Genomic DNA, 25,872 nt, shown 5'->3' with positions numbered 1-25,872 from the left:
ACCCCATATTAAGATCAGGCGGTGCTAGGGAAGGCTAGAAAGTGTCTGATCAACCTGTGACAGGTTTTCAGCAATGGGCAGGGGGATTGGGGAACTCGGAGCTACCTCCCAGGCCATTGCTTCCCAATCTTTCTCGTGTCACAGCACACAGAGAAAATTATATTCATGCAGGACACTGGGTTAAATGGACCAGCCCCGGGGACTCTGGCCACCCCAGGCCCCGCCTGGCTGCCCCTGAGGCTGAAGGGATATGTGCATGCCAGTTAGGGAGCTCTGCCGTAGGCGTGCACACTTGGATCCATGGATGAGAGGGTGTCTGAGTATGTGGACAGAACCAAGGGGGCCTGGGGAGACAGGGAGCAGGCAGAACCTCGTCCCCATTTCACCTCCCAGGGTCTGGCTCTTCTCGAATCTTAGAACCTTTCCCATAGATCAGCTCGTTCAGACTGGCAAGCAGCTGTCGCCTGTGCAGAGTCTGACAGCCGTGGTCAGCCGCCTCCTCCATGGCTCTCCTGTTTCAACACCCAGTGACCAGTGTGGGTGGCGGAAGGCCGGCCTGCCAGCTGGCGGATGCTCTTAGAGGAGGTGCAAGTTTCCTTTCTTAAAGGATTTCCCGGGGGGAGATATTGTTAGCAGATTAACAGGTGGAACGTTTGCTCTTTCTAAAAGAGCAAATTATTTATTTGTGTCTTTGTGAAACCCAGGAAGCTTTAATATGTTGAGTTTTCCACCTGTGATTCACAGGCTTCCCATTGGTTTAGGAACCTGGCCGGAGCTGATATTTCATTGGCTTGTGGCCACTTCCTCAACCAATGATTGCTGCCCTCCTCAGATGTTGCTGGGTAAAAAGCCAAACGGACAGGTAGGGAAGCGTGGGAGGAAAGACAAGACATGCAGGGGAGATATGGCTTCCTGAGAAATAAAAAGGGTTTAAAACTAGAAACACCTTTCCAACCAAGTCTCCTATGTTCTACGAGTGATTCTCAATGTTGGCTACGCAATAGAATTTCCTTGAGAGCTTTTAAAAAATACAGATGACTGGACCCTACTCCCAGAGATTGTGATTTAATTGGTCAGGGTACAGCCTGAGCGTCAGGATTTATTTCTTTTTCACTTCCCAGGTGATTCTGTAGTACAGCCAGGTTTGAGAACCACTGACCTCTGGGTCCAAAGCTCTGGGAGGAACCAGCCCAAGCAGGGTCAGTGGATGTTGCCTGAGTGAGGAACACTATTCTCATTTCTAGGAGTGATCTGGCCACAGTTGTGGGCATGAATGCTGCCCAGGAGGGGTCTCGCTCTTAGTGGGGAGACTCACAAAGGCACATGACCTGCCTTAATCACACCACATTGGAACATGTATGGAGTTCTGGAATCAGACAGACCAGGTTCAAATCCCAGCTCTACCACTTCCTAGCTGTGTGGCCTTGAAAAGGTGTCTTAACTTCTGTGAACCCTGATTTCCTCAACTGCAAAATGGAGTGCCTTCCTCCATAGGTTGTCGTTCAGGATTAAATGAGAAAATGTAGGTAAAACGTCTTAGGACACTGCCTGACACAGAGTAAGTAGTCAACAAACGAGACCTGTTATTTTTCCGAAGCAAAACAGCAATGAGGAGAAGTTCATATGAAGTAAAATTTTGTAGGTAAGTGTGGTGTGGAACATGGAACAAAAGAAGAGGAAGGGGTTAACCAGAACTGGCTTCCCACAAGAGGGTATTTGAAGCTGGATCTTGAAGTGATAGGCATGGATTAGCAGGGAGAAGTGGGATGTGTTCACAGGAAGAGAGTAAGCACAGAAATAAGTAAGCCATATGTGCAGGTCGATAAGCATAGTTGCTTGACTGGAGAGGAGAATAACGAGAAAAGAGATTGGAGAGAGATTGGCAGTGGGCAGAAGAAGCTGGTGAAAAGCTTCGAAGGCCAGTCTGAGGAATTGAGAATCCTAGTGGGAATCCACCGTAGGCCCTTGAAGAGAGGAGTGACAGGATGGAAGCTGACTGGGACCAATGTACCAGATGGTTGTCTGCAAGGCTAGTGCCAAGCCAGGGAGGCGGGGAGGGGATCGTAGTGCTAGTGCAGGTGTGAAGTGACAAGGGCAGGGCCTGAGCTGGAGGAATAGCAGTGGTAATGGAAAAGAAAGAGTGAGGATGAAACGTAGAATCACTAAGAGTGCACGCGTATCCCCTTACACATTCCTGTCTTGCACACACAAAGCATAAGTCATACGTAACCCTTACTGCCTGCTGCCTATATCCTGAGTGCACTGAACGACAGTGCTGCGCACGCAGCACACGGACGGTCCAAATCGTGGGTGGGTGAAGAGGTGAGAGCCTACGTCGCAGGATAAACAGGACATCGTGTTGGTGCATGGAGGGGGCTACGAGAAGGTTGCACTTTGCTGAGTGAGTGCTGTGGAGGCAAGAACTCAAAGGTACCGGTCCCCTGGGACTCAAGGACCGTCATCTTGTACACTTACTCCTCCAGACCCCTGGATTCCGATTTTGTTTCCCTGTTTTCAGGGATGCTAGCATGAGGTAAGGCTACCCCAAAGCCAGTCCCCTCCCTAGCTGGCATCCCAAAGTGCTGGCTGTGTTTGAGCTCCCAGGGCACCCCAGGAAGGAGATGGGGCTAGAGCATGTCAAATTAATGCCTGCTGTACCTTCTCAGGGCTGGCCATGCCGCCAACTCCATTCTCCTTTTCCATTTGAAGATGGCCTGGGCATATTTAATTACAGTTTTCACTCAGCTTACTTGCTCTTAGTGGGGCAAACGTGAGGTAGTATGCAAATATCTTTCTTCAGGAGACAGCACAGTCTGGGAATGAGACAGCTCTGGGCCACTACCATACCCCATTACCACAGGAGCCCGTAAGGGGGGAAAGTAAACCATCAAAGGAAAGTCCCAAGGGATCTCTTGCGGTCCAGTGTGTCTCCTCTTCTCGTGTTTGAGCCTCATTGCTCTCGTGCTTTCTGTCGGGACAAGCATTACATTAGACGTCATGATCATTAAAATTCTATTTAAAATAAAATGTTGTTTCTGAAGGTTTCTAAGAAAACCTATCCAGTCTCTTTGCTTGCCTGCCTTTGATTTGATTTTTACCCCTGCTGGCAAAAATTGCTTCTGTGTCCCTTTTGCCAGCTGCATTTGGCCGGTGCTGGGACCCAGTGGGCTGTGGGTGGATGCAGACGAGAGGCTGCTGATGTGCTGTGCTGAACCAGTTCGGGCTGTGTTCGGCCCTCTCTGGGCACAAGGTTTTGCCTTCATGCTGTTTTATTACCGACATTGGGCTGTATTGCGGGTAAGAGAGAAGAGGGGAAATTGAAGGCAGACAGTTAAGTCCATCAGCCAGTTAGGCACTCAGCCTCCGATCTGTCCATCGGCCAGCAGACCAGCCAGCCAGGCGGCTAACCAGTCAGGATGTCAGGCTGGGAGGCATTGTGCCTGTCCTGCAGACAGCTCGTCAGCAAGGACATCAGCGAGTCAGGCTACTCTGCAGCCAGCTAGTCTATCAGTCTCTCCATCAGTCAGCCAGCCAGTCAGCCTGTGCTTTGGTCCAGTGGTCTCTCATTCTGTTTGTCAGCCAATGCCATTTCCTCAAAGAAGCTCCCTCCAGCTTCTGAAACCAAAGTAGTCACACATGTACACATTCACACCCACCCATCCACCCATCCCCCAGTCCAGGGTATTCTGTGTTCTGGTAGGTCTCTCTACTTTTCCTTCATAGTGCTTATCATACCTTGCAATCATATTCCTCTGTGTGATTATTTCATTTATGTCTTTGTTTTTTTTTTTTTTTTTTGGCCACACCACGAGGCTTGTGGGATCTCAGTTCTCCGACCAGGGATTGAACCCAGGCCACCACAGTGAAAGCGCTGAGTCCTAACCACTGGACCGCCAGGAAATTCCCTTCATTTATGTCTTATTTCCTGATGGTTCATAAACTCCACGAGGGCAGGACCTGCGTTGGCCCCATTCTGGGATGCACAGCTGCACATCCCAACGGGTCGCGTGGTCCATGAGCCATCTAGCCAGTGCGTAGCAGCTTGCTGGGTGGACAGAGTGGGGCACGGGAGCATTTCAGTCAGAGGGAACAACATAGGTTAAGGTATGAATGGGTAAAACGACAAGGCCTCTCTAGCACCCTGTAAATGAGGTGGTGTTGCTGGAGCATACGGTGAGGGACGGTGGCGGGAGGAGGGCAGAGTTAGTGGGAGATATGCTTGGAGCTATAGGTTGGGTCACAAGAGGCTTTGTGTGATGTTGGAAGGCAGTGGGTTTTAGGTGATGTGCTATTAAAGATTTTAAGTGAGAGTTGTGTTTTAGGAAGACACTCAGGCAGCAATATGGAGGTGAAGTGGGTAGAGCCTAGAAGCAGAGAGGCCGATCAGGAGGCTACTGAAGGTCTTGAGGTTAGTGTGTCCCCACCTTTTCCATATCATGAAAATGCCACAATTTGTACGACCCACTGGAATAAACAGATGAGGCACCCTGTGGCCAGAGGCAACAGGACCCAGAAGCCGAGGGGCTCAGGATCTCAGCACACTTGTGACCCATTCACATATACCTTGAGAAGTTTTGGCCTTGGAGGAAGATGTTGAGGGTCCGAAATAAAGCAGTGGCAGCAGGGACGGCCTGATGTCTGTGAACGCTCTGGAGGCCAGCTTAGCAGGTCTTGGGACCTCATAGTAATGGCGGTAGCAGCTATCCATACCCAAACCTCTGTCATTGGTGGTAGGGGGTGAGGCAGAAAGGAAGGGCATCTTATTCTCCCCCACCCCCATTCTATTCCCCTTCTGTCTCTACTTTGTTGTACCCAGAGTTGACCATTCTGTTGTGATTAAGAAGCATGCATTAACTGGAGGTACAGACATCCCCTCTGCCCCTTCCAAATGGTGACCCAAAGGTAACATCTCATCCCTGGTCCCTTTCTCACTGGAGAAAGGAGACATTGCTCTTCCGAGTATGGATGGTTCCTTTTTTTTCCTGATGGTATTGAATGAGTTCCATAGGAGCATCGCTAACTCATTGCCTGTGGGGCAGAATCCGAATGCCTTACCGTGGCGTGCTGTAGAATTGGATGAACAATATTAAACAACTCAAGAGAGGATTCGATCCAGCACGAGATTGTACGATATAGACCCAGCACTGTACGAGCTCTGAGATAGGAAGAGTTCAAGGGGGAAATAGACTAGAGATGGTGACTTTGGGATCCCCAGCTCAAAAGTGAAAGTTGATGCCCTCGTGGAGAACTGAGGGCTGAGCACTGAGCCTGGGACATCGGGTGGGGAGGTTGCACAAGAAGAGATGGAGGTGGTCAGAGATTATAGAACCAGAGCACAGTGTCACCTCACAGAAACAGAAGCCAAGAGAAGAATTTCCAGTGGACAAGGAGATCACTGTTGACAAATGAAACAAGCTGAAAGGTGTGAAAATGAATACAGACAATTGTATTTAACTGGAAAGAAGCTTTTCTCTTAGATCAGGTGGCAAACTATGGCCCATGAACCAAACCTGACCCGCCACTGCTTATTTCTGGAAACAGTTTTCTTAGAATACCGTCACATCCATTTGTTTAGCTTACAGATGATCTATGGCTTTTCTCACACTACAATAGCAGAGGTCTTGCAACACAGCCCGTGTGTCCCACACGGCCTAAAATATTTACGATCTAGCCCTTTGCAGAAAAAGTTTGCCAACCCCTGGTCTATATGAGCTGAAAATATTCAACTCAAGCTATGTGTCAGGATCCTGAGAAATAGCAAAGAAAACTGGTACAACTTTAGCTAAAAGCTGAGCTGGTTTGGATTCAGAATTGTTCCCAAGGTGATGATCCAGCCAAAGAAGGCTAGTCTAGTTGGTGACCAAGTTCCATCAAGTCTTCATTATGTCCCTTTTTACTGCCAGTACCCTAGTGGGGGCCCTAATCACCCCTCACCTCACTCCTCACCCCTCACTAGTCAGAGAAGAGACTCATTCCCTGCTCTTAATTCTTTTAGCTCTTAATGCCTGGTCTGGGAACCCTCAAAAGACGAGATGCCCCATGACCCCATGGCTCCCTCTTCAGCCAGTCTTCAGTGGTCTTTATCTGGAGGCCACTGCCCTATGGCAGGGAGAATACTCTCATGGCTGACCTCAGTCTGACCCAGATTTATTTTCAAACCATAAAATTACAATGCAGATATTGGGAAGGTTTCTTAAAAAGGTACTGATTTTTTGGGTATATCGTTGCCAGGTCTCTGAAGCAGTCAACTAGCTAACGCCAAGATTAATTTGACTGATTTACGGTCAGGAACAGAAGTCAACAGGGTATGCTAGTATTTTCCAACGTGGGTTAAACAAGACAAAACAGAAAAAGCAACCCTACTACCATGAGATGTTCTATGAAAATAGATTTTTCCATCAAATAATTGGAAAAAGTTGGAATACTAAAGCCCTCTGGAAGTTTCACAGTGCACGTTAATATATTAAAGGATCTGAGAATTCCCATAAGTATAACTATCTGCATAGCTTTGTTTAACTCAGCATTTCACCACGTATTTGACCAAGGAACTCTTTTAAGGAGCACCAGTTAACATCGTGAGAGCACTTTGGGAAACAGAGGAAAACGGGGGGGAGAGCATGAAGGTCTGAGCAGGACTGCAGACCATAAAGACTTTGTGGCCCAGAAGACACAGTGAGAACCAGGTTGCCCAGAGTGTCCATGTCCGGGGGGCTGTTCTGGGTACCATAACGGGTTATAGCGATGAGCAAGAGATAGCTTGTGCACTTGAGGAACTTCCTGTCAAGGATGTTCCCCAACCTAGCCTAGACTCCCAGGTTCAGCCCTGCTCTCCCGGCAGGCCTGCACATCTGCTGAGCCCCAAAAAACCCAAACAGCCACACAGCAGTCATGTGATGTTATATTTTAGTCTTTTTCAGTAAAAGTGGTTCATTAAATGTGTAATTAAAGGTTGATTTAGTTTTGATACCTGGGTAAGAATTTACTATAAATGAATTCTCAAATCAGAAGAAATTATTTGTCAGGCTATGTGCCTTAATTTGGGGTTCAGAAAGTATGTTCTCATAACTATGCAAGTCATCTTGCCTTTGCTGTTGTTCTGTTGGACACGCACCTGCTCCGCTCCTTCCTGTGTCTTCACATTTCCTCCCATGTCTCCCCCAGCCTCTGGTGCTGTTGATGGAGTGGCCCGAAGCCACCAACTTTGCCTGCCTGATTGCGGGGTACTGCCGCCTCCTGCTGGATTCCAGGAAGATGGTCTTCTCCAGGCCTGCTAGCCAGCCTCTCCCACCTCCAATGATCAAGGCAGGTAGGGCTGAGTCTCGGTTTTCAGTGTAACAGAGGCCCTTTGGACCCTGGAGACATGGAATGCTCACCCCATTCTGCCAGCGCCTGGTTTACCAGGAGCCCATGCTGTACCACTGCGTCCTACGTGGCACAAGACAGTGGAAAAGACAGCTGGCCTTCAGATGGGCCTGTCCCACAAAGGATGCCTGTGACAATACCTTGTGTCTTAGTTGATCAAGGAACGTAAGATAAAAATAGCAAACGAGCAATACGTAGAGCCAATTCGAGAATTGCATTGGATCTAAGGCAAAGCTTTAGAGCTACAGTGATCTAAGAGAGATGCACGGGTGTTCTGGCTTAGTTGAAAGTGGAGGTGGAAACTGAAGCTAAAACCTTTCTTTGTCCATCAGAGTCGGCATTGAAAGAGCTGCCTGAAGTAAGAGGCCATGGAAGGCTGGGATAGGAAAGGCTGTGCAGGCCCAGAATGCAATCCAGCAGGAGGCTTGGAGATAGGAGGGGACGATCACTGAGAACAAACAGGGTCAAGTGCTGCCCCCAAACAGAAGGCTTCCCAGTTAGGCAACTCAGTACAGCCACCCCTCAGGGCTGTCCTGGTGATGACACAAACAGGGGCCTCAGGACAAATCGGCCCAGTCCAGATGCTGCTGCCCCGAACCAGAGTAGGAGGAGAAGGGGGAGACCCAAAGAACAGGTACTCTACGTATTAGACCCGAGGCTTTCCCCATCCCTGCACCCAAACATCACGGGTGGAAGCTGAGACTGACCACCCAGGAGTCACCCTCCTCACGTGCTGATGGCTCCATCCACTTGCCTTGCTGCTTGACTCTTTCTTCTCTCTTCAAAGCTGTCTTGGTTTACGGCGTGGTCCCATGTGATCTAGAGCGAGGAGTTTGAGAGTAGAAACACTCCTTTTTTTTTTTTGGTGGTGGGGGGCCATGCTGCACAGCTTGCAAGATCTTAGTTCCCCGACCAGGGATCGAACCTGCAGGGCCCCCTGCAGTGGAAGCGCGGAGTTCTAACCACTGGACCGCCAGGGAAGCCCCTAGAAACACACTCCTGATGGATGACCAGCACCCCGTGGGCCGTGTACCTACACCCACCCTCTCACCTCATGATCTCTTCATCACGAACGTCGTGACAGGCCCACGTTTACATCTCGTCACGTCCACAGGAATTAGAAGGCAATCCACCACAGATGTGGGAAAGGATAGGTGGCCTCAAAGCATATGAAGGAGGCTTCACATAGAGAAGCAAAGGAACTGACTTAGAATAGAAGGAGCCCAGGGGCTGAGCTGCCACACGCCTCCAGGTGAATAGCTCTGAAGCGGTGGCCATCTGTACTATCAAATCTCAGATGGCCAAAGGAAAGCAAGGCCGGCATTAGCTTTGTCAGTGTCCCCTGTGGTCTTCCTCTCTGTCATCACACCCAATGATACCTCTTACTGAGCAGGATAGAGAGGGAGAAAGGGAAAAGGGAAGCTGTTCCAAAGGCAAATCGATTTCTCTTGGAGGTGTTGCAGCCTGGAAAGGAGACTTCTAGAAATAACGGGCATGGCTTTAGAGCCCCTCCCTGATTCCTGAGAGCCTCCTTGGGCCTGCAGAGTGACGGGGGCTCAGGCTGCCTCTAGCACAAGGCCTCTCTGTCCATACAGGAGCCACATGGACCACGGTGGTGTCCCTGCTGTTTGCAGTGCTTCACTTCCCCAAGGCCCTGAGTCCACGCTTGGGGCCCAGATGTGTGGCATTTGGGACTGTTAGATGCTGGGTTCAACAGCAGCCACCCAGTGCTCTTGGCCAGTGGGACAGGGTGAGCCTCACAGCTCCGCTTGTCGGGGGCTGGTATGCACATCTTATCCCATGGCCCCAAGGACGGGCAAGGGGGACAGCAAGCGGCACCACTGAGGAGACCTCTGCCCAGGTTACAGTGAGGGGCCATCAGTCCCTGGTACAAAGTTGAGATGGGTTTCCTCCATTGGCCCGCACTTTCATATCAGAACAGAAGCCCCAGTGCTACCTGTTGTTTAGCAAAGGCCTATTGGAAACAGGAATCTTGCCAACCTCAGCGGGGCTTTTCCCTCGGGGGCCAAAACTCCAGCCTACTCAGGGCCTGGTCTCTCTGGCCGGCCCTCTACTCTCGTTCCTCTGCAGCCGCTGGCTGCCAGCTAGCCAACTCAGTGCTCAGCCGACTGGGCCAAAAGGATGCTGTTAAACCCACAAGTGGAAAAGGGAAAGCATCACCTCTCCTTTGAGACCGAGAAAACAAAAGGAAAATGGGGAAGTGGGATGGAAGGGATTACCTCTTAGGCTTTATCAGTAGTTTCCCCACAGTAGGTATTTCATTTATTCACCCAACAACTATTTCTCGATTATTCATTATGTGCCAGGCCTTGCGGATAGAGCCATGAGTAACAGACGTGGTCCTTGCCCTCACTGAGCTTACAATCTAGTGGGGGAATACGGACAGATGGTTAAAGGGATAATGTCAATGCAGTAAGTACATTTGCATTTATTTAGGGGAAATTCAGCTGACACAACAGAACAACACCTGGGCTTGAGAAAGGCTCAGACAAATACCACTTCTCCAGCTGTACCGCTGGTGGGAAATCCAGAGGCAGCTACCATCTCTCCAGCCTTGAATTCACTTGTGTCCTGGGGAAATCCAGGAAAATAAGGCTTTGGGGGCCCCAACTGGGACCACAGTTGGAGGAACTCACTCTACATTTTCTCCCATGGTTAGAAAACAGTTTGGTCTAGTGAATTGAATATTGGTTAAAGGCTACTACATAGCCCATGCGTGGCTTACTGATTTTCATGAAGTTAAAACTCCACAACATGCAGAGTGCTAAAGCTAGACTGAACATAACAGACTCTTTTTTTTTTTAATGATGATTCAGAAAGAACATGAACGTATTCCAAGTCTTCTAGGTCATTATAACCAGTAATGATCATCGGACCATAGAATACAGCAAGGCCAAGTAATAGAAAGCTGGTTGGGTCAACATCGTGCTGTGTGTGTGTGTGTGTGCGTGTGTGTGTGTGCGATATATATTTGAGCATATATATATGCTGATCTACTTGGATCACCGTCCTGTTTCTTTGCAAGCATTTCTTTTAAGTCAGCCTGCCGAGTGGCTGAGTACAGAGCGATAGACTAGGGCATCCCTCTTGGGGAAAGCTGATGAGCAATTTACAGCAGATTCACAATCTGAGAGGCATGCTGTCCCAGCCATCAGCCTACCGCACCTGGCTTTACTGGCATTTCTAACCTTCTGTCCAGAGGAGATTTGGGCTTTTCCAGGCACATTTTCTCCTCCACACAGCCCCATGCTGCTTCTTGGATCTGCAAATCACAATACCGAGTGGCAGGCTGCGCATCACCTGGCCTTGATAACCTGATGCTGGGAGATGTTTCCGTCTTGCAGGGAGGGAAGCCACCGTTAGACTTCCAGATCTTGTCTGAGAGAAGTCACCACCTGCTTATTGGACACGCCCATGGGAGCCACCTCGGATGGCAGCTTATTGCCAGGCTGGCTATGCTGATTGTTCAGCTGTGTCACAGGGAGTTAGCACGGGTACATGGCGAGGACCCATGGACAGTGCCTGCGGGTAGACTTCCTGAACTGATAGTTTGTGCTCCTGGCTCAGTGCTCCCCTAGAGCACTTCTTACCTAAGGCACAGAGGTCATTACATACTACTCCCCCAGCTGACCCAGAGTTCCCTAGATACAGCCACTATGATCTAAATTGAACCCACTCAATGTGGTTACATTGACTGTATAGAGAGGCAACATGGCTTATGGAAAACAGCAGGGGTTGGGATCTGAAGTCAGAAAGACTTGGGTTCCAGTCCCTGCTCTGCCATGTCCCAGCTGTGTGATCATGAGGATAATAATAGTTCCTGCCTCATGAGGGATTGACAGGCTCGTGTGAGATAAACCCCATAAGGTCCTTTCAAGTACAGAGCACATTTTTGCTCTTTTTATAATGATTGGGAGTTCATCATGTACCCAGGGCTGTGCTTTTTTTTAAAAAAAATAACTTTATTTAGACATAATTTCTAAGCCATAAAATTCACCCATTTAAAGTTCACAACTCAGTGTTTTTGAGTATATTTAATATATTCACAGGGTTGTACAATCCTTGCCACATTTTAATTTTTATTTTATTTTATTTTTTTTGGTACGTGGGCCTCTCACTGCTGTGGCCTCTCCCGTTGCGGAGCACAGGCTCCGGACGCGCGGGCCCAGCGGCCATGGCTCACGGGCCCAGCCGCTCCGCGGCATGTGGGATCCTCCCAGACTGGGGCATGAACCCTGTCCCCTGCATCGGCAGGCGGACTCTCAACCACTGCGCCACCAGGGAAGCCCCTTGCCACATTTTAAAAAAAATAAGTTTGTTTATTTATTTGTTTGTTTGTTTATTTTTGGCTGTGTTGGGTCGCAGGCTTTCTCTAGTTGCGGCGACCGGGGGCTACTCTTCATTGCAGTGCGCAGGCTTCTCATTGTGGTGGCTTCTCTTGTTGCGGAGCATGGGCTCTAGGTGTGCGGGCTTCAGTAGTTGTGGCTCGCTGGCTCCAGAGCGCAGGCTCAGTAGCAATGGGCTTAGTTGCTCCGTGGCATGTGGGATCCCGGACCAGGTCTCGAACCCATGTCCCCTGCATTGGCAGGCAGATTCTCATCCACTGCGCCCCCAGGGAAGCCCCTTGCCACAATTTAGTTTTAGAATGTTTACACCCCTTCTAAAACAAACTCTGTACCCATTAGCACTCATTCCCATTCCCCCACCCAGCCCTAAGCAACCACTAATTGACTTTTCTGTCTCTATAGCTTTGCCTATTCTGGACATTTTGTATAAATGGAATTATATAATATATGGTCTTTTTGTAGCTTGGTTTTTTTCACTTAGCATAATATTTTCAAGGGTCATCCATGTTGCAGCATGTATCAGTACTTCATTTCTTTTTGTTGACTAATAATATTCCTTTGTATGGTTAGACCACATTTTGTTTATCCATTCGTCAACTGATGGACATTTGAGTTGTTTCCACCTTTTGGCTGTTATGAATAATGATGTTATAAACATTGATGTACAAGTTTTTGTAGGGACACATTTTTTCATTCCTACTGGGTATTTATATCTAGGAGTAAGATTGCTGTTCTATGTTTAATTTTGAGAAACTGCAAACTGTTTTCCAAAGTGACTGCATCATTTTACATTCCCATCAGAAATGTTGGAGGGTTACAATTTCAACATATCCTCGCCAACACATGTATTGTTCATCTTTTTTATTATATCCATTGTAGCGGATGTGAAGTGGTATCTCACTGTAGTTTTGATTTGCATTTCCATAATAATTAGTGATGTTGAGCATCTTTTCGTGTGCTTATCGGTCATTTGCATATCTTTTTTTGTGAAATATCTATTCAAATCCTTTGCTCATTTTTAAATTGGGCTATTTGACCATAAAAGAGAGTTTATTTCTGGACTCTCAGTTCTATTCCATATAACCTATAATGTCTAAGTCTTATGCCAGTACCACAGTTTTGATTACCATTGCTTCGTAGTTAAGTTTTTAAATTGGGACGTATGAGTCCTCCTGCTTTGTTCTTCTTTTTAAGATTGTTTTGGTTATTCTGGGTCTCTTGTGATTCCATGTGAAATTTTGAATTACCTTATCAGTTTCTACAAAGTCAGCTGGGATTCTGATAGGGACTGTGTTGAATCTATAGATCAATTTGGGAAGTATTGCCATCTTAGCCATATTAAGTCCTCCAGTCCATGAACATAGAGTCTTTCCATTTATTTAAATCTTCTTCAAATTTCTTTCACAAATGTTTTGTAGTTTCCAGTATACAAGTCTTGTACTTCTTTTATTAAATTTATACCTAAGTATTTTATTCTTTTTGATGCTATTATAAATAGAATTGTTTCCTAATTTTACAATTAGATTGTTTATTGCTAGTGCATAAAAATACAATTGATTTTTGTATATTAAGCTTTTATCCTGTATGTAACCTTGCTGAGATTATTAGTTCTAATAGCTTATTAGTGGATTCCTTGGGATTTTTCTTTATATAAGATCATGTCATCTACAAATAGAGATAGTTTTACTTCTTCCTTTCCAGTCTAGATGACTGTATTTCATTTTACTGTCTAATTGTCCTGGCTAGAAATCCAAGTATGGTGTTGAATAGAAGTGGTTAAAATGGAAATCCTGGACTTTTCCTTATTTTAGGGGGAAAGTTTTCAGTCTTTCACCATCAAGTATGATGTTAAGCTTTGTTTTTATTTATTTATTTGTTTGCTTATTTATTTATGGCTGTGTTGGGTCTTCGTTGCTGTGCACGGGCTTTCTCTAGTTGCAGTGAGCGGGGGCTACTCTTCATTGAGGTGCGCAGGCTTCTCATTGCGGTGGCTTCTCTTGTTGCGGAGCACGGTCTCTAGGCGTATGGGCTTCAGTAGTTGTGGCACACGGGTTCAGTAGTTGTGGCTTGCAGGCTCTAGAGCACAGGCTCAGTAGTTGTGGCACACGGGCTTAGTTGCTCTGCGGCATGTGGGATCTTCCCGGACAAGGGCTTGAACCCATGTCCCCTGCATTGGCAGGTGGATTCTTAACCACTGCACCACCAGGGAAGCCCAGCTTTGGTTTTTTATAGTTAACCTTTATCGTGTGGAGGAAGTTCCCTTTTATTTTGTCGAGTTTTATCATGAAAGGTGTTGGACTTTGTCAAGTGATTTTTCTGTGTCTATTGAGATGATCATGTGGCTTTTGTCCTCTGTTCTATTAACATAGTATATTATATTAATTGATTTTTGGATGTTAAATCAACCTTGCATTCCTGCAGTAAATCCCACTTGGTCATGGTGTATAATTCTTGGTATATGTTTCTGGATTCAGATTGCTAGTATTTTGTTGAGATCTATATTTTGTATCTAAATTCATAAGAAATATTGGTCTGTAGTTTTCTTGTGATGTCTTTGTCTGGTTATGGTAGCAAGGTGATATTGGCATCACAAAATGAGTTGAGAAGTATCCCTTCCTTTTCTATTTCTTGGAAGGGTTTTTGAAAATTTACTATAAATGCTTCTTTGAGCATTTGACAAAATTCACCAGTGAAGCCATTTGGGCCTGGACTGACAGACTGACTGACTGACTGGCTGACTTGATTGATTGATTTGGGGAGAGTTAATTACTAATTCAGTTTATCTTCCTGTTATTGGCCTATTCAGACTTTCTGTCTTCTTAAGTCAGTTTTGGTAATTTGTATATTTCTAGGAATTTGTCCATTTTATCTCAGGTTATCTAATTTGTTGGTATAAGCTTATGCAAAATATTCACCTTATAAATGATTCCATACCTGTAGAGTCAGCAGTGATGTCCCTTCTTTCATTCCTGATTTTAGTAATTTGAATCTTCTCTTTTTTGCCTGGTCTGTACAGCTAAAGGTTTGTTATTATTATTGATCTTTTCAAAGAACCAACTATTAGTTTCATTTATTTTTCTCCATTTTTGTATCCTCTATACTTTATTATTTATTTCCTTCTGCTTGCTTTGTTTTAGGTTTAGTTTGTTTTTTTGTTTGCTTTGTTTTGTTTTGTTTTGTTTTTGGCTGCGCTGTGTGGCTTGCAGGATCTTAGTTCCCTGACCAGGGACTGCACCTGAGCCACAGCACTGAGAGCGTCGAGTCCTAAGCACTGGACCACCAGGGAATTCCCATAGTTCGCTCTTCTTTTTCAAGTTTTGTAAGGTGGAAGGTCAGGTAATTGATGTGAAATCCTTCTTCTTTTTTAAATGTAGGTGTTTATAAATTTCCCTCTAAACCCTACATTAGTTAGATCTCATAAGTTTTCATATACTGTCTTCATTTTCATTCATGTCCAAGTATTTTCGAATTTCCTTTGATTCCTCTTTTGACCCATTGGTTATTTAGGAATGTTTTATTTAATTTCCACGCATATATGAATTTCGCAAATTTCCTTCTGTTATTAATTTCTAATTTAATTCTGTTGTGCTCAAAAAACATACTTTATATGATTACATTCCTTTTAAATTCATTGAGGTCTATTTTATGACCTAACATATGGTCTGTCCTGGAGAATGTTTCAGGTGTACTTAAGCAGAATGTATATTCTGCTACTGTTAGGTGACATATTCTATAGATTTCTCTTTTTTTTTCTACATCATTATTGGAGTATAATTGCTTTACAGTGGTGTGTTAGTTTCTGCTTTATAACAAAGTGAATCAGTTATACATATACATATGTTCCCATATCTCTTCCCTCTTGTGTCTCCCTCCCTCCCACCCTCCCTATCCCACCCCTCTAGGTGGTCACAAAGCACCTAGCTGATCTCCCTGTGCTATGCGGCCACTTCCCACTAGCTATATAATTTACATTTCGTAGTGTATATAGTTCCATGCCACTCTCTCACTTTGTCACAGCTTACCCTTCCCCCTCCCCATATCCTCAAGTCCATTCTCTAGTACGTCTGTGTCTTTATTCCCGTCTTGCCCCTAGGTTCTTCATGACATTTTTTTTTCTTAAATTCCACAATATGTGTTAGCATACGGTATTTGTCTTTCTCTTTCTGACTTACTTCACTCTGTATGACAGACTCTAGGTCCATCCACCTCATTACAAATAGCTCAATTTCATTTCTTTATATAGCTGAGTAATATTCCATTGTATATATGTGCCACATCTTCTTTATCCATTCATCCGATGATGGACACTTAGGTTGTTTCCATCTCCTGGCTATTGTAAGTAGAGCTGCAATGAACATTTTGGTACATGACTCTTTTTGAATTATGGTTTTCTCAGGCTATATGCCCAGTAGTGGGATTGCTGGGTCATATGGTAGTTCTATTTGTAGTTTTTTAAGGAACCTCCATACTGTTCTCCATAGTGGCTGTACCAATTCACATTCCCACCAGCACTGCAAGAGTGTTCCCTTTTCTCCACACCCTCTCCAGCATTTATTGTTTCTAGATTTTTTGATGATGGCCATTCTGACTGGTGTGAGATGATATCTCATTGTCGTTTTGATTTGCATTTCTCTAATGATTAATGATGTTGAGCATTCTTTCATGTGTTTGTTGGCAGTCTATATCTTCTTTGGAGAAATGTCTATTTAGGTCTTCTGCCCATTTTTGGATTGGGTTGTTTGTTTTTTTGTTATAGAGGTGCATGAGCTGCTTGTAAATTTTGGAGATTAATCCTTTGTCAATTGCTTCATTTGCAAATATTTTCTCCCATTCTGAGGGTTGTCTTTTGGTCTTGTTTATGGTTTCCTTTGCTGTGCAAAAGCTTTGAACTTTCATTAGGTCCCATTTGTTTACTTTTGTTTTTATTTCCATTTCTCTAGGAGGTGGGTCAAAAAGGATCTTGCTGTAATTTATGTCATAGAGTGTTCTGCCTGTGTTTTCCTCTAAGAGTTTTATAGTGTCTGGCCTTATATTTAGGTCTTTAATCCATTTTGAGCTTATTTTTGTGTATGGTGTTAGGGAGTGATCTAATCTCATACTTTTACATGTACCTGTCCAGTTTTCCCAGCACCACTTATTGAAGAGGCTGTCCTTTCTCCACTGTACATTCCTGCCTCCTTTATCAAAGATAAGGTGACCATATGTGCGTGGGTTTATCTCTGGGCTTTCTATCCTGTTCCATTGATCTATCTTTCTGTTTTTGTGCCAGTACCATACTGTCTTGATTACTGTAGCTTTGTAGTATAGTCTGAAGTCAGGGAGTCTGATTCCTCCAGCTCCGTTTTTCATTTTCAAGATTACTTTGGCTATTCGGGGTCTTTTGTGTTTCCATACAAATTGTGAAATTTTTTGTTCTAGTTCTGTGAAAAATGCCAGTGGTAGCTTGATAGAGATTTCATTGAATCGTAGATTGCTTTGGGTAGTAGAGTCATTTTCACAATGTTGATTCTTCCAATCTAAGAACATGGTATATCTCTCCATCTATTTGTATCATCCTTCATTTCTTTCATCAGTGTTTTATAATTTTCTGCATACAGGTCTTTTGTCTCCTTAGGTAGGTTTATTCCTAGATATTTTATTCTTTTTGTTGCAGTGGTAAATGGGAGTGTTTTCTTGATTTCACTTTCAGGTTTTTCATCATTAGTGTATAGGAGTGTCAGAGATTTCTGTGCATTAATTTTGTATCCTGCCACTTTACCGAATTCATTGATTAGCTCTAGTAGTTTTCTGGTAGCTTCCTTAGGATTCTCTATGTATAGTATCATGTCATCTGCAAACAGTGACAGCTTTACTTCTTCTTTTCCGATCTGGATTCCTTTTATTTTCTTTTCTTCTATGATTGCTATGGCTAAAACTTCCAAAACTATGTTGAATAACAGTGGTGAGAGTGGGCAACCTTGTCTTGTTCCTGATTTTAGTGGAAATGCTTTCAGTTTTTCACCATTGAGGACGATGTTGGCTGTGGGTTTGTCATATATGGCCTTTATTATGTTGAGGAAAGTTCCCTCTATGCCTACTTTCTGGAGGGTTTTTATCATAAATGGGTGTTGAATTTTGTTGAAAGCTTTCTCTGCATCTATTGAGATGACCATATGGTTTTTCTCCTTCAATTTGTTAATATGGTGTATCACCTTGATTGATATGCGTATATTGAAGAATCCTTGCATTCCTGGAATAAACCCCACTTGATCATGGTGTATGATCCGTTTAATGTGCTGTTGGATTCTGTTTGCTAGTATTTTGTTGAGGTTTTTTGCATCTATGCTCATCAGTGATATTGGCCTGTAGTTTTCTTTCTTTGTGACATCCTTGTCTGGTTTTGGTATCAGGGTGATGGTGGCCGCTTAGAATGAGTTTGGGAGTGTTCCTCCCTCTGCTATATTTTGGAAGAGTTTGAGAAGGATAGGTGTTAGCTCTTCTCTAAATGTTTGATAGAATTTGCCTGTGAAGCCATGTGGTCCTGGGCTTTTGTTTGTTGGAAGAGTTTTAATCACAGTTTCAATTTCAGTGCTTGTGATTGGTCCGATCATATTTTCTATTTCTTCCTGATTCAGTTTTGGTAGGTTGTGTATTTCTAAGAATTTGTCCATTTCTTCCAGGTTGTCCATTTTATTGGCATAGAGTTGCTTGTAGTAATCTCTCACGATCTTTTGTATTTCTGCAGTGTCAGTTGTTACTTCTCCTTTTTCATTTCTAATTCTATTGATTTGAGTCTTCTCGCTTTTTTTCTTGATGAGTCTGGCTAATGGTTTATCAATTTTGTTTATCTTCTCAAAGAACCAGCTTTTAGTTTTATTGACCTTTGCTATTGTTTCCTTTATTTCTTTTGCATTTATTTCTGATCTGATTTTTATGATTTCTTTCCTTCTGCTAACTTTGGGGGTTTTTTGTTCTTCTTTCTCTAATTGCTTTAGGTGCAAGGTTAGGTTGTTTATTCGAGATGTTTCCTGTTTCTTAAGATGGGATTGTATTGCTATAAACTTCCCTCTTAGAACTGCTTTTGCTGCATCCCATAGGTTTTGGGTCGTCGTGTCTCCATTGTCATTTGTTTCTAGGTGTTTTTTCATTTCCTCTTTGATTTCTTCAGTGATCACTTCGTTATTAAGTAGTGTATTGTTTAGCCTCCATGTGTTTGTATTTTTTTCAGATCTTTTCATGTAATTGATATCTAGTCTCAGAGTGTTGTGGTCGGAAAAGATACTTGATACAATTTCAATTTTCTTAAATTTACCAAGGCTTGATTTGTGACCCAAGATACGATCTATCCTGGGGAATGTTCCATGAGCACTTGAGAAAAATGTATATTCTGTTGTTTTTGGATGGAATGTCCTATAAATATCAATGAAGTCCATCTTGTTTAACGTATCAGTGAAAGCTTGTGTTTCCTTATTTATTTTCATTTTGAATGATATGTCCATTAGTGAAAGTGGGGTGTTAAAGTCCCCTACTATGAATGTGTTACTGTCGATTTCCCCTTTTATGGCTGTTAGTATTTGCCTTATGTATTGAGGTGCTCCTATGTTAGGTGCATAAATATTTACAATTGTTATATCTTCTTCTTGGATCGATCTTTTTATCATTATGTAGTGTCTTTCTTTGTCTCTTCTAGTAGCCTTTATTTTAAAGTCTATTTTGTCTGATATGAGAATTGCTACTCTAGCTTTCTTTTGGTTTCCATTTGCATGGAATATCTTTTTCCATCCCCTCACTTTTAGTCTGTGTGTGTCTCTAGGTCTGAAGTGGGTCTCTTGTAGACAGCATATATATGGGTCTTGTTTTTGTATCCATTCCGCCATTCTGTGTCTTTTGGTGGGAGCATTTAATCCATTTACATTTAAGGTAATTAATGTTCCTATTCCTATTTTCTTAATTGTTTTGGGTTTGTTATTGTAGGTCTTTTCCTTCTCTTGTGTTTCTTGCCTAGAGAAGATCCTTTAGCATTTGTTGTAAAGCTGGTTTGGTGGTGCTGAACTCTCTCAGCTTTTGCTTGTCTGTAAAGGTTTTAATTTCTCCATCAAATCTGAATGAGGTCCTTGCTGGGTAGAGTAATCTTGGTTGTAGGTTTTTCTCCTTCATCACTTTAAGTATGTCCTGCCAGTCCCTTCTGGTTTGCAGAGTTTCTGCTGAAAGATCAGCTGTTAACCTTATGGGGATTCCCTTGTGTGTTATTTGTTGTTTTTCCCTTGCTGCTTTTCATATGTTTTCTTTGTATTTAATTTTTGACAGTTTGATTAATACGTGTCTTGGTGTGTTTCTCCTTGGATTTATCCTGTATGGGACTCTCTGTGCTTCCTGGACTTAACTATTTCCTTTCCCATATTAGGGAAGTTTTCAACTATAATCTCTTCAAATATTTTCTCAGTCCCTTTCTTTTTCTCTTCTTCTTCTGGAACCCCTATAATTTGAATGTTGGTGCGTTTAATGTTGTTCCAAAGGTCTCTGAGACTGTCCTCAGTTCTTTTCATTCTTTTTTCTTTATTCTGCTCTGCAGTAGTTATTTCCACTATTTTATCTTCCAAGTCACTTATCTGTTCTTTTGCCTCAGTTATTCTGCTATTGATCCCTTCTAGAGTATTTTTAATTTCATTTATTGTGTTGTTCATCATTGCTTGTTTCATCTTTAGTTCTTCTAGGTCCTTGTTAAATGTTCTTGCATTTTCTCTATTCTATTTCCAAGATTTTGGATCACCTTTACTATCATTACTCTGAATTCTTTTTCAGGTAGACTGCCTATTTCCTCTTCATTTTTAGGTCTGGTGGGTTTTTATCTTTCTCCTTCATCTGCTATGTGTTTTTCTTACTTCTCATTTTGCTTATCTTACTGTGTTTGGGGTGTCCTTTTTGCAGGCTGCAGCTTCAAAGTTCCCGTTGTTTTTGGTGTCTGTCCCCAGTGGCTAAAGGTGGTTCAGTGATTTGTGTAGGCTTCCTGGTGGAGGGGACTAGTGTTTGTGTTCTGGTGGATGAGGCTGGACCTTGTCGTCTGGTGGGCAGGTCCACGTCTGGTGGTGTGTTTTGGGGTGTCTGTGGACTTATTATGATTTTAGGCAGCCTCTCTGCTAATGGGTGGGGTTGTGTTCCTCTCTTGCTTGTTGTTTGGCATAGGGTGTCCAGCACTGTAGCTTGCTGGTCGTTGAGTGAAGCTGGGTGTTGGTGTTGAGATGGAGATCTCTGGGAGATTTTCGCCATTTGATATTATGTGGAGCTGGGAGGTCTCTTGTGGACCAGTGTCCTGAAGTTGGCTCTCCCACCTCAGAGGCACAGCACTGACTCCTGGCTGCAGCACCAAGAGCCTTTCATCCACACGGCTCAGAATAAAAGGAGAAAAAGTAGAAAGAAAGAAAGAAAGAAAGAGGGCTTCCCTGGTGGCGCAGTGGTTGAGAGTCCGCCTGCCGATGCAGGGGACACGGGTTCATGCCCCGGTCCGGGAAGATCCCACATGGCGCGGAGTGGCTGGGCCTGTGAGCCATGGCCGCTGAGCCTGCACGTCTGGAGCCTGTACTCCACAATGGGAGAAGCCATAACAGTGACAGGCCCGTGTACTGCAAAAAAAAAAAAAAAAAGAAAAAAAGGAAGGAAGAAAGGGGATAAAAGAAAATAAAGTAAGGTAAAATAAAATAAAGTTATTAAAATAAAAAAATAATTATTAAGAAAAAAAATTTTTAATTAAAAAAAAAACAGACGGATAGAACCCTAGGACAAATGGTGAAAGCAAAGCTATACAGACAAAATCTCCCACAGAATCATACACATACACACTCACAAAAAGAGGAAAAGGGGAAAAAATAATAAATCTTACTCTCAGAGTCCACCTCCTTAATTTGGGATGATTCGTTGTCTATTCATGTATTCCACAGATGCAGGGTACATCAAGTTGATTGTGGAGCTTTAATCCCCTGCTCCTGCGGCTGCTGGGAGAGGTTTCCCTTTCTCTTCTTTGTTCGCACAGCTCCTGGGGTTCAGCTTTGGATTTGGTCCCGCCTCTGCGTGTAGGTCGCCAGAGGGCGTCTGTTCTTCACTCAGACAGGATGGGGTTAAAGGAGCCGCTGATTCGGGGGCTCTGGCTCACTCAGGCCGCGGGGGGAGGGAGGGGCACGGAGTGCGGGGCGAGCCTGCGGCGGCAGAGGCCGGCATGACACTGCACCAGCCTGAGGCATGCCGTGCGTTCTCCCAGGGGAGTTGTCCCTGGATCCCGGGACCCTGGCAGTGGCGGGCTGCACAGGCTCCCCGGAAGGGGGGTGTGGAGAGTGACCTGTGCTCGCACACAGGCCCCTTGGTGACGGCAGCAGCAGCCTTAGCATCTCCCACCCGTCTCTGGGGTCCGCGCTGTTAGCCGCGGCTCGTGCCCATCTCTGGAGCTCCTTTAAGCAGCGCTCTTAATACCCTCTCTTCGTGCACCAGGAAACAAAGAGGAAAGGAAAAGTCTCTTGCCTCTTCGGCAGGTCCAGACTTTTCCCCGGACTCCCTCCCGGCTAGCCATGGTGCACTAACCCCCTGCAGGCTGTGTTCACGCAACCAACCGCAGTCCTCTCCCTGGGATCCGACCTCCGAAGCCCGAGCCTCAGCTCCCAGCCCCAACCCGTCCCGGCGGGTGAGCAGACAAGCCTCTTGAGTTGGTGAGTGCCGGTCGGCACCTATCCTCTGTGCGGAAATCTGTCCGCTTTGCCCTCCACACCCCTGTTGCTGCGCTCTCCTTGGTGGCTCCGAAGCTTCCCCCCCTCCGCCACCTGCAGTCTCCGCCCGCGAAGGGGCTTCCTAATGTGTGGAAACCTTTCCTCCTTCACAACTCCCTCCCACTGGTGCAGGTCCCGTCCCTATTCTTTTGTCTCTGTTTATTCTTTTTTCTTTTGCCCTACCCAGGTACGTGGGGGGTTTCTTGCCTTTTGGGAGGTCTGAGGTCTTCTGCCAGCGTTCAGTAGGTGTTCTGTAGGAGTTGTTCCACGTGTAGATGTATTTCTGATGTATCTGTGGGGAGGAAGGTGGTCTCCGCGTCTTACTCTTCTGCCATCTTCCCCCTTTCTCTATAGATTTCTGTTAGGTCCAGTTGGCTTATAGTGCTGTTCAGGTCCTCTATTTCCTTGTTGATCTTCTGCCTAGTTGTTCTATCCATTATTGAAAGTAGGGTATTGAAGTCTCCAACTATTGCAGTTGAGTTGTGTATTTCTCCTTTCAATTCAGTCAGGTTTTGCTTCATGTATTCACGGCTCCATTGTTAAGTGATGGCACCATGCTTTTGTGATGACTGTAAGCACTAATAAAAAGCAACACTGACACATTGACCCTGTCCAGCTGGAATTTGAAGGGCATTTGAGACTTTTTTTCCCCAGCATCTTAAGAATCATGATGAACTATAGGGTAATGGTTAGAAAATATGGGCTTTGCATAAAAAGAAACGAAATTGAGTTATTTGTAGTGAGGTGGATGGACCTAGAGTCTGTCATACAGTAAAGTAAGTCAGAAAGAGGAAAACAAATACCGTATGCTAACACATATATATGGAATCTAAAAAAAAACAAAAAAAGGTCATGAAGACCCTAAGGGCAGGACAGGAGTAAAGACACAGACCGACTAGAGAATGGACTTGAGTATATGGGGAGGGGGAGGGGTAAGCTGTGACAAAGTGAGAGAGTGGATTGGACATATATACACTACCAAACTTAAAATAGATAGCTAGTGGGAAGCGGCCGCATAGCACAGGGAGATCAGCTAGGTGCTTTGTGACCGCCTGGAGGGGTGGGATCGGGAGGGTGGGAGGGAGGGAAACGCAAGAGGGAAGAGATATGGGGACATATGTATATGTATAACTGATTCACTTTGTTATAAAGCAGAAACTAACACACCACTGTAAAGCAATTATACTCCAATAAAGATGTTTAAGAAAAAAAAGAAACATGGGCTTTGTAGACCCTCAAACCTGGGCTCAAATCCAGACTGCCAGGGCATTCCCTGGCGGTCCAGTGGTTACGACTCTGTGCTTTCACTGCCAAGGGCCCAGGTTCAATCCCTGGTCGGGAAAGTAAGACCCCACAAGCCACGTGGCACGGCCAAGAAATAAATAAAAAGAATCCATACTGCCATTCACAACTCATGTGACCTTGTGTAAGTCACAAAACGAATGGATCAGTTTCTTTGTCTGTAAAATGGGGATAATGATAGCACCTACCTCACTGGGTTGTTGTGAGGATTAAACAGGATCATGTTTATGACCTTAGCCTAAGTTAATGCCTGCCATCTGTCTGTCTGTCTGCTGATAGCAAAGGGAATTGGCATTGTCTGAGTATATTCTCACAGATAACATGGGAAGGGGTCCCCAAAACAGACTAAAAGAGAGAAACCAGAAAGAAAGCATTTGCTGTGGATAATTCTCAGATGCACACACTTACCATCGTTAAAAACTTTTGACTAGAACATTTTGCCACATGTATATAGAGCAGGCAGCCTAGCCCTGTATGAATACAGAGAAGTGCTATGATTTGAGGAGTTGACAAAAATGCTCCCCCTACCCTCCTCCCACATCCCAGCGTATCCCTCATATGCTTTACACATTCAGATACACTGAATTTTACTAGTAGAGCTCTATTCTTTTAGGGTCCCTCCATCGAAAATCCTCTTTGAAATACACACTCTTGGGATTGTACTAGCCTATTTTACACTTACCCACTGAACCACTCCTAACCTGTCAGATTCATTTCCTTCTGCCTCAAGAGATCCAGCATAACACGAGTGTAACAGAGCACTGGGGGTGGTTCAGATTCTGAATAGATTGGGGTTTGAGACAGGGACAGTTCCAGGGGGGACATAAAACAAACCTCACCCTACAGCTGACTCTCAGACCAGACATACCCGTGTAAGAGTCCAGCTGTGCCCAGATACCAAGGTGTTCACCCCCACCCCAGCCCATGCCTTTTCCCATTTCACAGGTGATGGGGCTATTAGCAGCCCAGGCCATTTGATTCCACTCACTTTACTTTCAGGGGCAGCAGCAGCATGGCTGCCCCTTGCCCTCCTCTCTAGCAGCCAGATAGTGCTCCCTCTCAGTACCTACCACCCAGCTGGGCTCCAGAGACCCAGGCCCGAGACTCCAAGGAAACTCAGCCACAGTCCTCAGCACCAGGGCTCATGTGTTGATTCTCTTTCTGGGTTTAGATTACATGCACAGCGCCCACCGCCCTGTCACTGGGGGCCACCTGGGGAAAAAGGAGAGTAGTTATGTGGGCAGCATGGGCACCAGCCCCAGGAAGTCGAGCCGCTGCACACCCCCGCCTGCCGACTCTGAGCTTGTCAGCTTTTGCTACCTCCACATGCGGGAACAAAGGAAGGATCAGGAAAGCCGGACAGATGTCAATGAGAACTTAATCTTCTTTGAGGAGACCAGGCCCCGGACCAAGTCTGACCCCACGTCCAAGAGTTCTGGCCAAGGTTATGTGATCCCTGATGACTTTGATGCAGCTAGCCTAGACCATGAGCCTTGTGCCAGCAGGGCCCGTTCCTACACTTTGGACAATTCCCTTGGGGCTGAAGCCCTGAATTTCTACTGTGACTCTTGCAAAGCCAAACTCCAGGAGCAGCTGGGCCCTCGCAAAGGTGGGAGGTCTGGCTCCTCTCGTGACAATATGGTAGACTTGATGTCCCTCCCACCCCCCGGGAGTGAGGAGGAGGAAGAGGAGGAAGATGAGAGCACTTCGCTGTTGCCTTCCATTGCTGCCCCACCTCCTGGTTTCCGAGACAACAGTTCTGATGAAGAGGACCCCAAGCGCCGGGCCGTCCAGAGCCAGGAGCAAGGACGCCACCTGCATGGGCTCCTGTACGATGAGATTCCGGTGACACTGATTGACAGCGTGCAGACCCGGACAGTCCGAGATCATGCCCAGGAGCTAGATGATGCCCTGGTGTCCACTCTGCAGGCTCTGGAAGCCCTGGCAGCCTCAGAGGATGGACCACACCCCCCAGCCCCTCAGACTGCAGGTAACAGCGCGTTCCTCCTCCCTCTTGCCTCCCTTTCCTTCTCTTGGCCAGGCAGACCCAGCAGGTGACATTTCTTCTTCCCAAGCAGAGGTCAAAGTCAGCGTGGTGTGTCAGGGCAGTG

The 25,872-nt window shown here is 45.3% G+C and overlaps 1 protein-coding gene across 10 annotated transcripts in view; it reads left to right on the top strand.

The window, feature by feature from the left end:
• FRMPD3 (FERM and PDZ domain containing 3) overlaps positions 1-25,872 on the top strand; it is a 139,490-nt gene that overhangs the window by 108,317 nt on the left and 5,301 nt on the right. For 9 of the 10 annotated variants that reach the window (XM_067722487.1, XM_067722482.1, XM_067722484.1 and 6 more), the window contains 2 exons: positions 7,162-7,306; positions 24,933-25,751. In XM_067722487.1, coding sequence (XP_067578588.1) covers positions 7,162-7,306; positions 24,933-25,751 — 964 coding nt within the window. The remainder of the gene's footprint in view (positions 1-7,161; positions 7,307-24,932; positions 25,752-25,872) is intronic. The other variant, XM_067722491.1, reaches the window with a different exon arrangement.

The sequence above is a fragment of the Pseudorca crassidens genome, chromosome X, assembly GCF_039906515.1.
Source record: "Pseudorca crassidens isolate mPseCra1 chromosome X, mPseCra1.hap1, whole genome shotgun sequence".
NCBI classification, from domain to species: domain Eukaryota; kingdom Metazoa; phylum Chordata; class Mammalia; order Artiodactyla; family Delphinidae; genus Pseudorca; species Pseudorca crassidens.
Note: the sequence above shows the minus strand (reverse complement) of the source record. Positions and strands in the feature narration are given on the sequence as shown.